Source organism: Carex rostrata, chromosome 8, assembly GCF_964058835.1.
Source record: "Carex rostrata chromosome 8, lpCarRost1.2, whole genome shotgun sequence".
Lineage (NCBI taxonomy): Eukaryota > Viridiplantae > Streptophyta > Magnoliopsida > Poales > Cyperaceae > Carex > Carex rostrata.
The window spans coordinates 10,571,312-10,587,972 of record NC_135925.1 but is presented as its reverse complement, the minus strand read 5'-3'; the positions used below and the strand labels follow the sequence as shown (position 1 = coordinate 10,587,972).

General features: G+C 32.0%; 1 protein-coding gene across 1 annotated transcript; it reads left to right on the top strand.

Annotated features, from left to right (window-relative positions):
* The first annotated feature begins 4,239 nt into the window (after positions 1–4,239).
* On the top strand, positions 4,240–7,839 carry LOC144558235 (wall-associated receptor kinase 5-like). The gene is made up of 3 exons (XM_078307034.1): positions 4,240–5,158; positions 5,250–5,411; positions 6,344–7,839. The coding sequence occupies exons 1-3, from the start codon at positions 4,327–4,329 to the stop codon at positions 7,570–7,572; spliced, it is 2,223 nt and encodes a 740-aa protein (XP_078163160.1). The 5' UTR covers positions 4,240–4,326; the 3' UTR covers positions 7,573–7,839.
* The last annotated feature ends 8,822 nt before the right edge of the window (positions 7,840–16,661 follow it).

Genomic DNA, 16,661 nt, shown 5'->3' with positions numbered 1-16,661 from the left:
TTGAGTGAGACAACAAAAATGATGTTTTCTGTGTATGATAGTTGTGTTGAACTGAAGTTGTTTGCACAAGAAGTCATATTTAATATTTTTTTGACAAAGGGATTATATCTAAGAGGAAATATTTAAGATTTTTACGAGGAAGTTATCACCAATGATGTCAGAGCCGAAATTTTTTCTAATATTAAAAAAATATTAAATTTCAAAATCTACAATATATTTAACAAAAATTATGATCCGCACTTTGTAGGGTACGATGGCCTCATTCATACATTAAATGAGTGACCACATAATATATATAAAAAAAAGTTAAAAATAGAACAAGGACAAGTTATGGTCATAGTTTTTGTTAGCTTGTGCATCATCATAACATGAAATTTGTATTTCAATATGCATTTCAATTGCGTATAAAATTATAAATAAATTATTGCTCAAGTGTTTATTACGCTGTAACTTAATTAAACGAATTATCACAAAACTGTAGATTTGAAAAAGAAAATAAAAAGTGCAACTTGAAATTAGGCTCTATTTCTATTTCAAATAGGAAACTGCCAAATTCAAGATCAAGTCCTCTTCCAGTCCCTTTGCTTACGCCGATCGAACCGGACTATTCTTGCTATTGTGATGTGTGAGGAGATTTTTCAGGCGACAATTTATGTTATCCAGATTTCAGACTGTAACATGTGGTTTATATTCCTTTATATATATATATATATATATATATATATTCTTTTCTAGCTTGTCTAATCAATTGACCTCTGGACTAGACCAATTAACAAAGATCTTAAACTAACAAAAAATATAGTTAGAGATCCTCAGATCCAACAACATTGCAGTCAGATTGAATTCGTATCCTCTGCATTAACTCAAAAGGAAATCTTTTGAGTTAATGAATCTTGATCATCCGATCTGTTTTAAGATTCGTGCATACTAAATTCACACTAATATTAAAGGCCCCTATAGGAGCCGGATTGACTCCGTTTAAAATCAGACGGTTGAGATTCATTAACTAAAAAGATTCATTTTTGAGTTAATGCAGAGGATACGCATTCAGTCAGATTTGGAAAAGTATGTAGTTTTGAGTGAGACAACTAAAATGATGTTTTCTGTGTATGATAGTTGTGTTGAACGGAAATTGTTTACACAAAGCCATATTTAATATTTTTTTTGACAAAGGGGTTATACCTAAGAGGAAATATTTAAGTTTTTTAGGAGGAAGTTATATATATCCAATGAGATCAGAGCATGTACATCTCTATAATTGAGAAAAATGATCTCTTCTATTTACAATTTTAGCAATTATCTCTCAAACAATGTTAAATCAGTTTTAATTTTGTATCACTATAACGTTTCCTCAACTTCAATATTTGTGTTTTATTCTATATTAATAGATTATTTTTTACATTCCCGCAATATCTTGATGTGTCAATTTTAGTTTAATTACTAAATAAGCAAGCTACAATTGATATAAATGTCTGTAAAAAATGTTTTCATTTATTTGCAATAGAACTATTTTCCGGACTTAACCTGAACAAAAAATACTAAAGAAAAAATTAAATATTAAAAGTGAGGCAAGTTTAAACAAATTTTATATTCAGCAAATTTTCAATACAAACAAAACACTAAAATTGTGTATAATGATGAACAACATAATTAGTCTCGTGATAATTCGTACACAGACACAACAAAAATGTATATTTAGAGGTTAAATTACACTTTTGATGTCTAAACAAATATACATAATATAGATATTGAAAGAATTGCACATGAATCGTTGGATCAAATAAATAAAAAATATAAACAAAATCAGATAGATAAGAGTATAAATAATATCACATATTATTTTAAAAATTTAAAACATAATAGCTTTATATGTAGGATATATTATCATCCGTCGCTTAATTTTTGCTACCTATTACAATTGATCTTAGTAGAAAGATCAATTAATTTTCTACTTATTGTGGATATTTTTTTTTAATAAAAGTTGAAAGTCAAGTTATTTTACTATTTAATATCTATAAAAAAAATATTTTTTTTGGATTTCAAATCTGTGATCTCCCACACAGAGAGCATATATTGTTTTTACCACTAAGTCAAAGATCACAGATATTGAGGTTTTTATAGATGATCTTTAGTTCTTTATAGTGGATAATTAAGATGCTTAATTCTAAGAGAGATTTACTCCATTTCATTGATGAAAACATCTTATTGCATGTATACTTCATTGATGGAATAGTCACTTTCTTATTAGATATTGAGGTAGGCTTAAGTCTTAATCACTTTGTTTCTTTAGTGGGTTAATTAATCGAGGTATATTTTGAGAACTATAACGCCCCTTGTTATTTCTTCGTGCGAAGCTTCATTTAGAAATAATAAATTATCATTGATTCCACATGCTTGGACAGTTGGAAGGGAAACCCACTGTATATATGAAGCTGCACATGGTCATAAACAAAAGGTACTATCCTTAAGACTGAATTTTTGTACCAGTTTTCCTGGATAAGATGTGTATAAGATGTGTAGCGGATTATAGTTTGCTGGGTGCAGATTTAAATAAATAGCCAAAAGGATGTTAAAATGTCTCATTGTATTCATGCTTTAATTATGTCTCACATTCTTATATTTGTTTTTAGTCTAAACAATCGATCCGAATCGTTTAACATGATCTCCATATTAAAATGTACTGGGAGACTAAATTTTATATTATTTTTTCTATTTTATCTTTTAGATGAGTCCAAATTTTTTGGACCATATAGAAATACAGTTTTGTATCTATCTAAAAAATAATAAATTTTATTTTAAAAAATATAAAATTTGATTTCAAAGAAAATTTTAATATGTAGACCATGTTGATTCAAATTGATTGTTTGAATTTTAAAATAGAAATAAAAATGTGGAGCATAATTGAGACATTCTACGTTAAATTTACATCGTGATGACCCGTATTACACAACACAAGAGAAATATGGTTATAGAAAGCAACTAAAAAAATCTTCACTGGAAAAGGACATGCAAGTTGCATGCACTTGTTCCTGGTTGGCTGGCTGGATGCTTTATTCTCCTCTCCTGGTTCTCCATCATTTATTTTTTACAAGAACCCAAAAAACATATGAATTACACAACTACCCCTCAGATTTTGAACCCCACAAAGTCATGCTAATTGGAAGTTTGTAACCAAAATAATTCTGCCATTATATCACATTTTAATTATAATCTAATCTGCAGAACTGCTTTGTACTACAGTAATTTTTTTTTTGAAATCAGAACAAAAAAAAAGAAAAAAAAAAATCTGTACTGGAGTAAGTTTTCTTTATTAAAATTACAGGATGAAGTATTTGATATATATATATATATATATAGAGAGAGAGAGAGAGATGAGTTACGGTGAGCTATGGAGTAAAACGCATTTGTACTCCATGTCATATTTTCATTTTGAAAATTCAAACGACCGATCTGAATCGTTAGATGTGATATATATATTGAAATGTGCTTGGAGACTAAATTTTATATTTTTTGGAATTTTTTTACTATTTATTAAGTAATTTTGAAAATTATTGTTTTGCTGTGAACAGTAAAAATTTCTGGACTATCGGATCAACAATTTTCAAAGTAGCTTAATAAATAGTAAAAAAAAATTCCAAAAAATGTAAAATTTGGTCTCCAAGCACATTTCAATATGGAGAACATGTTGAACGATTCGGGTCGGTCGTTTAAATTTTCAAAATAAAAATATAGTGCCATGGAGCATCAACTCATTTTACTCCATGGCTCACCGTAGCCCATCTCTCTTTCTATATATATATAGCTTTCTTCATTTTCTTTACGGTAAAAATTAAAATGAAGAAGAAATGGGATGTAGCACAATTGGCTAGGAAAAAAAAAATCATAGAGTTGTACCTAAAGGTCGGGAGTTCGATTTCCCTTCACGATTTCGTAGCTTCTACAAAGATTTTCAAAAAAAAAAAAAAAAAATGAAGAAACGGAGAAGCTGCCTAATAAAAGTGTAATTAAACCCTCGTTTATCATGATTAATAGTAAATTCTTTGCCTGACCCAAAACAGAGACACTGACATTAATTGCTGTCTCATTGTTCTAACTTCCTACATACAAACTCTTTGATTAAGACTTGCCTAGCCTTAGCAGCACACCATAGCATAGCATAGCATCAAATTATCTTGTTTTTAATATCTTCTCACTTCCACCTAATTATTCTTACATAGTACCAATCCCTCCCTTTATATTAATAGAGCCCTCTGCTCTTCATTTGATTCTTCCTTCCTCCAACTGACCTTAATTACCCTCTTACATCTCTCTCTCTCTCTGGCCGAGATGATTGTTCTTGTTGTCTTGCTCCTCCAACTCCTTAACATAAGATTACTTCTAGCTATCTGCCTCACAAACTGTAGTACCATAAATATCGAATACCCATTCGGTACCGACATCAACTGTGATGCACTCCAAGGATTCGAACTCACATGCAACCAAAGCTACCAACCTCCCAAACTATTCCTTGCAAACAGTTCAGTCGAGGTGCTCAACATATCTTACTTAAACAGCACTGCACTTGTCAGATCAAAAGTAGTAAGCACTAACCAATCAAACTACAGCGAATCATGGTCGCTTTTTCCACCAAATGGGCCCTACACCATGTCAACAACTAAGAACAAATTTGTAGCGACTGGTTGTGGTACTCTTGCGCAACTCAGTTCCCCTGATCAGCAACCTCAACAAGTAATCAGTGCTTGTGTATCGGTTTGTGTGAGCGAGGCAAGTACACCAATAAATGGATCATGTACCGGAATCGGCTGTTGCAAGTCTTCCATACCGATAAGCAATAACTCTTTCGAGTTCCAGCTCACATCCGTCAACCAAATGACTCCTTCTGCAACAAAATTTTCAAACAAGGCTTTCATAGTGGAGGAAACATGGCTAAATGGGGAGGGCTGGTATACCAACTTGACTGATGACCAGTCAGTGGCGGTACCGGTTTTATTGGATTGGAAAATTAATGGTTCATCTTGTTCAATCGCACAAGGGATGTCTAATTATCAATGTCAAAGTGAGAATAGTTACTGTGTTAACTACACCAGTGGTACTGGATACCAGTGCAAATGCTCAAATGGGTACGACGGTAATCCTTACAAAAAAAATGGGTGTCAAGGTATGTAAAACTTCAAATATACCAATAAAAACTATAACTGGCGGGAATAAGGGTTGTCTAATTCTTTTCTTAATTTTTTTATGGTGATTAGATATTAATGAGTGCAACCAGAAAGATATATATCCATGCTACGGGGTTTGTGATAACACGCAGGGATCATACAATTGTTTCTGTGAACATGGAAATAATTCTTCCGACCCAAAAAAAGAGGAATGTGTTTCCTCCGATGGCCAAGATTTCATTCCCCTTTCAGGTAACTTTCCTCAATTACACATCAAGTTATTTTTTTTCGTAGAGCATTTCTGACCTCTGTCACAAACTAAGTTCAGGTAAGCAGAAAACTTTTAAGTAGACTAAATTTTACATCATCGGTGTTAGCCTGTTAGGATGGAAAGTATAAAGGACAAAGTCACAAATATAGGTGTGTAAGATCTTCCTAGAACTGAAATGAACCTAAAAATCCAGTAAATCTATGTATTGGGATAATTTTATTTTATTTTCTCAGTTTAGTTGGGCAAGGAGAGAAGAAAAAATGATAAAGGTTGAATTGATAATTCGATACAATGAACCATCGAAGCCAGATTTGACCAGAAAAGTTGACTCTGACCAAAATTAATATATATTATAAATATTTAAGGTACAGTTAATTAAGTCATCATCCAATCTATATGATTAGGATAAGTAAGAGCAGAAGGAATAATTTTTCTCTTTTGCTGTCCCTATATACGAAGTATATATACGTTTGGAGTAAGAATTGCATATGTATTAAAACAGTAAATATTATATGCAATATATGCTACGTATCTAGTGGTCCTAGTCTAGTCTATATATATTAAGATAAGTAGGCCTAAGCTGGATATACCTTAAAATAGAACAATGGTCGGTAGATGTTACATGCATAATCTATCACATTTGAATTTTCTATTCGGGAAGTTACTACTGGACAGTTTGAATGTCATTATTGTATGCACGTATCGGTCAAACGATTATATTGAATTTGGATTAACTAGTCAGCTTCGATAAAAGAGTTGATTAGGAAGTTCTAACAAAAGGACAAGTAGTAAAATAAAATTCTATGACTTTGAATGTGATATTTATCTCAAACAATATCTTACCTACAACTTTAAATTGTACAAGTCAAAGGACTTACATAACTGATGTAACATATTTGTTTTACACGAGCAGGGGTACTCATAATAGTAGGAGTTGGCATATTTGTTTGTCTTCTGAGTCTACCAATTGCTGTCATCATGCTGCTGTACAAATTGAAAGCAAGGAGATTAAGAAAATTAAAAGAGAAATTCTTTAAGGAAAACCGGGGTTTCCTATTAGAGCAATTGATCTCTTCAAATAAAGATATTGCTGAAAGGATGAAAATATTCAATTTAGAAGAGCTCGAGAAGGCAACAAACAACTTTGATCAGACTCGCATTGTCGGTCACGGGGGCCACGGCACGGTGTACAAGGGTATTTTGTCAGACCAGCGTGTCGTGGCAATTAAGAAATCAAAAATTAGACTGCAGAAAGAAATCGAAGAGTTCATTAATGAGGTCATAATACTCTCCCAAATTAATCATAGGAATGTGGTGAAGCTCTATGGCTGTTGTTTGGAGACTGAAGTTCCTTTACTGGTTTACGAATTTATCTCAAATGGAGACCTTTCAAAGCACCTCCATGGTGAGAGACATCGATCTTTGCCATGGCAAGATCGAATGAGGATCGCTTTAGAAACTGCACGAGCTCTTGCATATCTCCACACTGCCGCTTCCATTTCGGTATTCCACAGGGATATCAAGACTCCAAATATACTGCTTGATGAAAGTTTAACAGCAAAGCTCTCAGATTTTGGTGCCTCAAGATCTGTACCCATTAATCAGACTGGCATTACCACCGTAATTCAGGGAACTTATGGTTATGTCGACCCAGAATATTACTATACTGGTAGACTAACTGAGAAGAGTGATGTTTATAGCTTTGGTGTAATTCTGGTGGAATTGTTGACAAGAGAGATGCCTACTTCTCAAACTAGGTTTCCAGAAGGTGGCAATCTAGCCACAAATTTCATGATGTTAATGCGAGAAAAGCGGCTTCTCGAGATCTTGGACCACCAAGTTGTGGTGGAGGGGAGAAAGTCTGAGATAAAAGCCTTTGCCGCATTAGCAGAGGCATGCTTGAGTATACAAGGGGAGGAGAGGCCAACGATGAAACAAGTGGAGATGAAACTAGAGAATTTAACGGGGTTGAGAAAAAGGTCGAAGAAAAGAAGCGGGCACCTATCGACACCTCCGAGATGGGATGAGAATGAAGAGTTGCTACGACTGATTTCAATGGAAGGCGGCGGCAGCAGCAGCGAGTACATGACACGGCAATTCAGCCTTGAGGAGGAGTATTTGGTCGAAAGTACTCCTCGGTGATCTTCTTCTTTTTGTGATTTTTTTTCTTTAATATCAGCCTTTTATCAACTGATATACGAGAAGTTCTGTGATTGGATTTAGCTATGCTCATTGATTAGAGTAAAATGTGTAAATATAAATTTAATTAAGCACACTGACCTTTTGTAACTTATGTAATTAGTATGTAGTTTTCTGCACTTTAAACCAATTATATATGTAATACTTTTAAAGATTTTGTGCATTTTATCAGTAAAAGTGGGGCATATTATTAGACTCTAATGCCTCACAAGATTACTGTTTTGTATTTTGGTGAGCTTGTAGTACTATTGTATTGTATTTTGGTGAGCTTGTAGTATTATTGTATTGTACTGTATTGTATTTTGGTGAGTTTGTAGTACTATTGTTTTGTATTTTGATGAGCTTGTAGTACTATTGTATTGTATTGTATTTTGGTGAGCTTGTAGTACTATTGTTTTGTATTATATTATATACCAAGTTCGACACTTTGCATTGTTTCGATATAATATATTTAATCATTATATGATACCAAGTTCGACACTTTGCATTGTTTCGATATAATATATTTAATCATTATATGATTGTACATTATCTACCTAGAAATTTATGATTTTACATTAAAGTGAATGTTTTAATTTGCGCTCATATTTTTAGTTTCAAAATTAAAATAAAACACTAATTTTAAAAAATTCTAAAAAATAGTAAAAAGTTTCAAAAAATGTAAAATTCGGTCTCCAAGCACATTTCAATATGAAGAACAAATTGAGAAGTTCGGATTGTCTATTTGAACTTTAAAACTAGAAATATGAGCGTAAATTAAAACACCAACTTTAATTTATAAAGCATGGAAGCCCCCCCTCTCTCTCTCTAGATATATATATATATATTCATATAAAATTTTATTTATTGTGAATCCATAAGTAATTCAATAAAAGACCATCGATATGTTTTTCTTATCATTATATTGTCAAATAAAAAAAAAACACGCACAATTAATTTCAACACAATAAATGATCTTCAATAAAAGACCATAGATATTTTTTTCTCGAGTATACAGTGTAGTTAGAATCAAGTAAACTGTACTTTTTTCTGTGAAAAACATATTAAAGTAAAACTGCTCAATTGATTTGGAATAGACCACAATAAATAAAATATTTTTCAAAGAAACACAACAAATGATTTTTTTTCATAAATCCATTATAATTGCAATTAAAAACGTCATGCTATTGCAATGAACAAAAAACTTTTTATGTTTCTATTAAAGAAAACAATTTTCTTTTCAAATTTAACGTTCAACCACTAGTGGAAAATGAGGAATCAGGATCGGTTATATATGCCTATTAGTATCGAAATATAACCGATCCTGATGAAGGCGATACTGATACTATCAGGATCGGTTTTTAATTTTTTAACCAACCGATCTTAATAAGCACTTATCTAGATCGGTTATATCTGAGAACCGATCCTAATAGTTTTTTCCCCATTTTTTAATACCCATTTTAAAATACAATTAGTATCGCATTTCATTAAAACCGATCCAGATGCTAAACTATCAGGATCGGTTATACATCAAAACCGATCTTGATAGTTAAGTATCTGGATCGGTTTTGTTTATACAACCGATCTTGATATATTTTTTGAATTTTTTATATTTTTATATTTTGACATATCAAGATCGGTTGTACATAACAAAGCCGATCCAGATACTTAACTATCAAGATCGGTTTTGATGTATAACCGATCCTGATAGTTTAGCATCTGGATCGGTTTTAGTTTTTTATTTAAAATCGATCTTGATATGTCAAAATATAAAAATATAAAAATTTCCAAAAATATATCAAGATCGGTTGTACATATCAAAACCGATCCAGATACTTAACTATCAAGATCAGTTTTGATGTATAACCGATCCTGATAGTTAGCATCTGGATCGGTTTTTGTTTTTTATTTAAAACCGATCTTGATATGTCAAAATATATATTTTTTTTATTTAAATTAGTTTTCTAGATCAGATTTTAAATAGAACCGATCCTGATGTTTGGTTGAATCTAAAAAATAAAATTTTATTTATTTGGCCAGCTTCCATATATATATGCTGGCCCAATATGCTACTGATACAAATCACATACACATCCTAAATTATGATATACACATCCTAAATTAAATATCATACGCAAATCCTAAATTATTACAAAAAATTCATGTTCATGCAAATTAAGTTTACACATCACATCCTAAATTGTTGTACTTCTTCTCGGCTTTCTTCATTTAGGAAAATTTGAACCCACATTTTCCGAAAGTTGCCCAAGCATTGTACATTATGTTTAGCGAATATCCTGCATTTTTTAAAAGATAGAAGAGCATGCACAATTAATTGTGTACTTGATTATATTTGAAGCAACAATGGTTAATTACTTTTGAAAAATATATAAATGCATATATACCCTTAAGTTCGAAAAAACATCGATGTATTCGTTTATTATGTCTTGCATGAGCAACATGACATAATATGCACATTCCCAGCCGGCAGGTTGTTGTGGGCACTATATAACAAGTTTGAAAAAATTTACCGAAGAACATATATCATATCCATTTATTCACACAATCGGGCTTTGATTTGATAAATCTAATTTGGTATAAATCTAATTGAAACCGAATTGATTTGATAAATGCCACATAAACCCATCTCATATAATTTTATTCCAAAACCCATCTCATGTAATTTTATTCCAAAACGAAATGTCACATAAATCCAAAAAATAATTTGAAATTACCTAAACTAGCAAAATCCTATTCGGATCTGGACAACAAAGAAAGGCAAGGAGCACCGAGAGCTGAGCGGACTGAGAGAAGAGGGTTGAGCACCGAGCACACTTGCATTGAGCGACTGAATGGGTTTATTGCGCCGAACACACTTGCGTTGAGCACCGAGAACTCTTCTTCTTTGAGCCGATCGGACTTAGAGGAGAGAGCAAGACGGAGGGGGAGACCGAGAGCCGAGTGGATAGAGGAGACAAGGAGATGAGAGAACTTAGTGTATTTTGAATGGAGGGACGCAAGGAGAAAAGGGACAAGGCGGGGAAAAATAAAAACCTAGAATCAACTATCAGAATCGGTTGTACACTAAGAACCGATCCTGATAAGATAAGGCGGGAAAAAATAAAAACCTAGAATCAACTATCAGGATCGGTTGTACACTAAGAACCAATCCTGATAAGATAAGGCGGGAAAAAATAAAAAAACTAGAATCAACTATCAGGATCGGTTGTACACTACGAACCGATCTTGATAGTTATCAGGATCGGTTGTACACTAAGAACCGATCTTAATAGTTACCAGGATCGGTTGTACACTAAAAACCGATCCTGATAGTTATCATGATAATTATCAGGATCAGTTCTTAGTGTACAACCGATCATGATAGTGGCTATTAGGATCGGTTGTATACTAAGAACAGATCCTGATAGTTATCTGGATCAGTTCTCGTATACAACCGATCCTAATAACTTAATTTATAAATTTAATAAGTGTTATAAATAAATCAAGTATCAGTTTGAAAATATTTTTATAAATTTTATAAATAAATCTGAAATTTTTATAAATTTTATAAATAAATCTTAAAAATTTACCTTAAAATTTTTATAAATTTCATAAATTTATCACGACCAATTTTTGTTAGTTTGAAAATATAGAAATATAGAAATAAATAATTAAAATTATTGATAAGATAATTTATAATTTATGCCATGATTGATGAAATAATATTAAATTTTTTTTTAATATAATTTGTATACAATTTATTAAATTATAAGAAATTAAGATATCAGAATCGGTTGTATTGATACATAATTCAGGATATCATATCAGGTCAAGTACATTACTTCACACATATGATTAATTGCATACTTCATAGTTCATACTGACATACTTCATACTTTACTTACAATTATACAATTCACATCTATTACATTCATATAGTTAGTACTATATATAATATCTGACTTTTTATATACTTATTTGATGTTACAAATTTTTGTAGCTTATATTTAATAAGATAATTTATTAAAAAACTTAATTTTTGTTGATAAAGAGTTCACATTTTGGTTGTTTCGAAAGCTTTAGTTTAGTTAACTTTGCATGAACATGAATTTTTTGTAATAATTTAAGATATGTATGATATTTAATTTAGGATGTGTATATGATATTTTATTATTGCTTCTTACTGTGCAAAAAAAAAAAATTTGGATGCTGGCCAGTAAAATATATATGGAAGCTGGTCAAATAAATAAAAATATTTTTTTAGTTTTAATAAACATCAGGATCGGTTATTTTAAACAACCGATCTAGATTACTACTATTAGGATCGGTTGTTTAAAATAACCGATCCTAATTCTAAAAAAAAAAAAAAAACTTTTAGGGTCGGTTTTTTTGTAATAACCGATCCTAAAAGTTTTTTTTTCAGATCCTAATTCTAAAAAAAAAAAAATTTTAGGATCGGTTATTAAAAAAAAACCGATCCTAAAAGTTTTTTATTTTTTTTTAGAATTAGGATCTGAAAATAAAAACTTTTAGGATCGGTTTTTTCTAAGAACTGATCCTGATAGTATCAGGATCGGTTTTTTCTAAGAACTGTTTTAATAACCGATCCTAAAAGTTTTTTATTTTTTTTTAGAATTAGGATCTGAAAATAAAAAAACTTTTAGAATCGGTTTTTTCTAAGAACTGATCATGATAGTATCAGGATCGGTTTTTATAAACAACTGATTATAATAGTTGAACTATTAGGATCAGTTGTTTAGAACAACTGATCTTGATAGTATCAGGATCGGATTTTATAAAAAAACTGATCCTGATAGTTCACAAATTAGGATCGGTTGACTAAAAAACCTGATCTAATTAGTTTTTAGGATCGGTTTTGTTCAGAAAACCGATCCAGATAGGTATTAGTATCGGTTGTTTCATATAACCGATCCTGATTCATGTGTTTCCACTAGTGAACTCAAAAATCAAATGAATAAATAATGAAAACAAGCATAAAATATAGTCAATATTTAACTCGTTTTACTCAGGAAAACAACCATTCAAAGAACTTAGAAAAAGTGTACGTACAATGCATAATTGAAGAGCTGCGGGACCTGACAGTGACTGCATGCAGAAAGGGGAGCTCTGCTAATTATATAATAAGGAAATAATTGTTTCAAACCTAACACGATCCAAAGGGAATACGGATCCTCCAGCTACCTGACTCAAGCAAATTACAAACGGATGACTAGATTAGTTCATTTAACTTGGTACGAATCTCAAAATGGACCCCCTACAACTTCTATAGGTACTGATTGATGATTTTGATCCGGCTGAAATTAATTTGGGCCGTCCGTTTGTAATTTGCTTGAGTAAGGTACATGGCAGGATACAGATTCATTTTAAGGGAGCTCAACTAATCATTATTTTCTGACACTACAACAAAGTAAATACTTTTTGCGAGAGAAAAAACGTATTTATGACGGTAGTCCATTGCAAAAAGTAGCAAAAAGAAAAAAAAACTGAACAATAAGAATAGTTCGTCGCAAAAAGTTATTTTTTTATCCTCGCGAAAAGTGTCTCATTCTTGTTGTGTGAGCCGGCATTATTTCCGAGTTCACATCGTCTACATTAACTCAAAAGAACATCTTTTGAGTTAATGCATCTCAGCCGTTTGATTTTAAACAGAGTCAATCTGGCACAAGTTATAATTTAGGAATCTTTTAATATTAGTATAAATATATTTTTAAAGTAGGTCGAACTGTCCATATGTATTACTCAAAAGTTTTTTTTTTGAATTAATGTAGAGGATACGAATTCATTATTTCCAGCATGACTAGGATATGAATATTCCTGAGACTCCGAAAACGATAATAAAGATTTCCATGTGCGACAGTTAATCCTCAACTATTTATGTATTAACCTAATAAAAAAAACAAAAAAAAAATAAAACTATTTCTATATTTTGATTAGAAGGTGATTTTCTTTGTCACGCTTAAAATTCCTTGGGATAGTGAAGAAGAAAAAATGACACAAAGAAAGTAAAAATCTATTATGCACCATCCCTCACTCTTCCAAACCTGCTAACAAAGATAACACAAGAACAAAACTCCCTTTCCCTGCACATATAGAAACTCACATGTTTCAAGGAAAATAACATATAGTAATTCAAATTTTTTCTGCCATAATTTTGTATAATGTTTATGTTAATCTAAATTGAATTAAAATGGTACTTCTGTCCTCACTTCTCACACAAAAATATAAGCAAGACAAAGAAGATCAAATATGCAAGCAACATGTGGGAGGCTGGGAGCCACAATTTTAACATAAGTGCACAGCCGGGAGCCACAATTCTGAATGTTTGGTGGAATGCAAGAGCAGGGATGGGGCAATACAATGAGTGGCATGGGATACGACCTAGGCAGCGGGCCTCTGGGCATTATGGAAAGAGCAGAACAGAAGGAAAATCTCACCGAAGGCCAAACCGGTCCACGTATTAATCACTAGCTAGAATAGCTAGAATAGCTAGAGAATAGCTAGAATAGCTAGAATAGTTACTGTTGAGAATAGTAGGTTAAGAATAGTTAGAATAGCTACTATTTAAGAATAGCGCTAACTCAAAGCTATTCGGAATGTTATTTGGATTGAACATTTAGAATAGCGAAAATAGCGATTGAACATTTGAGGGAGTAGTTTGGTATTCCATGTTTTTGTAGGAATAGCGAGAACAGTGAGAACAACACTATTCTCGCTGTTCCTGAGTATGTTTGGATGGATTGGAATAGCACTGTTCTCGCTGTTCCCGCTATTCTCGCTACATCCAAACAATAGGTGTACATAAATGATGCGGACATAAACTTAGGACCTTGTAATTATTTTTTATTTGTCAATCAATTGTTGGAGCTTAATGCTACCAACCTTAAAAAAAAAGGCCCCATCTCTGGTCCATCGAAATGAAATTGAGTGCATGTTTTCATATATAAAAGCAAGACCGTCATAATTGACTTCCTTTGCAGGGAGAAAATTTAACCTGTCATTCAGATCTCAACCATTGGTCTTCGTTGAGATTTGTGCATGAAAAACATACTCCGTTGAGATTCACGCAGAGAAAAGTTTGAACAGATGAGATCGGAATAACAGGTTCCTGTAACAGCAGATTTATTTCCCCTTTGCAGTGTAGTAAAAAGTCGTCTTTTTAGCTCCTTCAATTATTTTTTTCAGTGTTATAGCAATTTGAACTAATGAAAAAACACATGTTGGTCCTGAAAATGAAATGGAAGTTTGTGCCTCAGAGTTGTACTCACTCCAAACTGATGCAATTTTGGTCAGTAAGCTTCCTTTTCCAATTGAGGCACCTGCCTAGATCAACCTGCTTGGTAGTTGTCATTCTGACAGAATTTTCAGATTTTCATTTGGGTTCAGTGAATGATCAATGCACATATTGTTACGTACTTTCAGTATAAATGAAACGAAGAAGCATTCATGCCCTCTGCCGGGTAAAGATTTTAACATAGTAATTTTGAGTTTTTGACTCCATACAGAGCACGGACAGTAGAATGAATATGGTAGCAAGGTGTGAGCTGCATGAAGCCAAACTGCTCTGTTAAAATCTTTACCCGCTTCTGCTTGGATTTTTCTAACGTTTGAAAATAATTGGACACAGAAAAAAGAACGAATGACACCACAAATTATGTCTATTTAGGAGTAGAGTTGATATTTAAAAAAATTCAAAGATTATTTATGAATTAAACTAATACCAGTTCTATACCGGTATCAGTTGACAACTAAAACAAAAACTTGCCAATGTAACAAAATACCTTACATAAAAAAACATGTAACAAAGTCATACAAACAAAGACACAACAATAACAAAAAACAAAGAGGCAACAAAGACAACATCAGAGATATTGGGTAGGGTTCCTGTTCCAAACATAGGAATTCAGAGGTCCCTGCACAACAAGTATCCTGTCTCTACCTCATCTTCTGTGAGGTCTTCCTCCTCTGAATGTACCATCAAGTCCTGTGAAGGCAGAGCAATAATATCCAACCAAAAAGAAAAAAAAAGAAAAAGAAAAACTAAATTAAATTAAACTAAACTGTTATCAAGTTTCAGCCCAAAATGTAGCCAGAGCTATGGTTTTGAACCCAATAACCTGAATTGTAGGAATAGGGTAGTCCTGAAAACATTGTTTATTTTTTTCTAACCAAACTGTTTAAAGGACAGTACCCCTAACCATTTATCCCAGTAACTTATAATATTCACGTCATTAATGTGGTTATTTGAAAAAAAAAAAGGAAAAAAAATTAAGAGATTCTTGAGTTTCGATGGAAACATATATAATAAAGTTAGTAGAGGATGATATTAGTAGAGGATGGTGCATGGTTAATAGATGCTCTTTGTGCAAGCAACAGGCAGAATCGGTTAACCACCTCTTCAAGCAATGTCAGTTCGCTATACTGGTAAGAAGGGAAATGCGGATCAGGAATCCGGATTTGGGGAAGTGTCAATTTTTTACTCAAGGGAACTTTCAGGGTGCAATGTTAGACTCTAAATGGAAGATGGTAAGAAGAACATCATTGGCCATGGTATTCTCTATATGGAAAGAAAGATGTAGAAGAATATTTTAAGAAGTGAGCAAAACTCCAACTCAATTATCTTGGGAAATAGTGCAAGAGGTTAGAAATTGGTTTCCTGAGGAGTAAATCGATATTGTGGCAGTTACAATAGTTTTTTCATTTTATTTTATTTTATTTTCTTTTCTTTGATTTCTTTATTTTCATACTGATCTTCCTTTACTTTTATTTTCCTTGTCGTGGTTTGTAAATAATTTGTGTAAGATTTTTTTTATCATACCACTAGTATGATCATATATGGAATTTGAGGGCTTGACCCTCATGTTTCTCTTTCAAAAAAATATATATAATAAAGTTAGCACGATAGGGATGAGTAATTTAATTGTGTAGGAGGAGCGTTGTATGAAAAATATTATAGAAAATCCTTAATTTTTTATTTTAGTTAATCAGAAGAACTTATTTATTGTATATTTTTTTAATAAATAAGACTGTCAGGG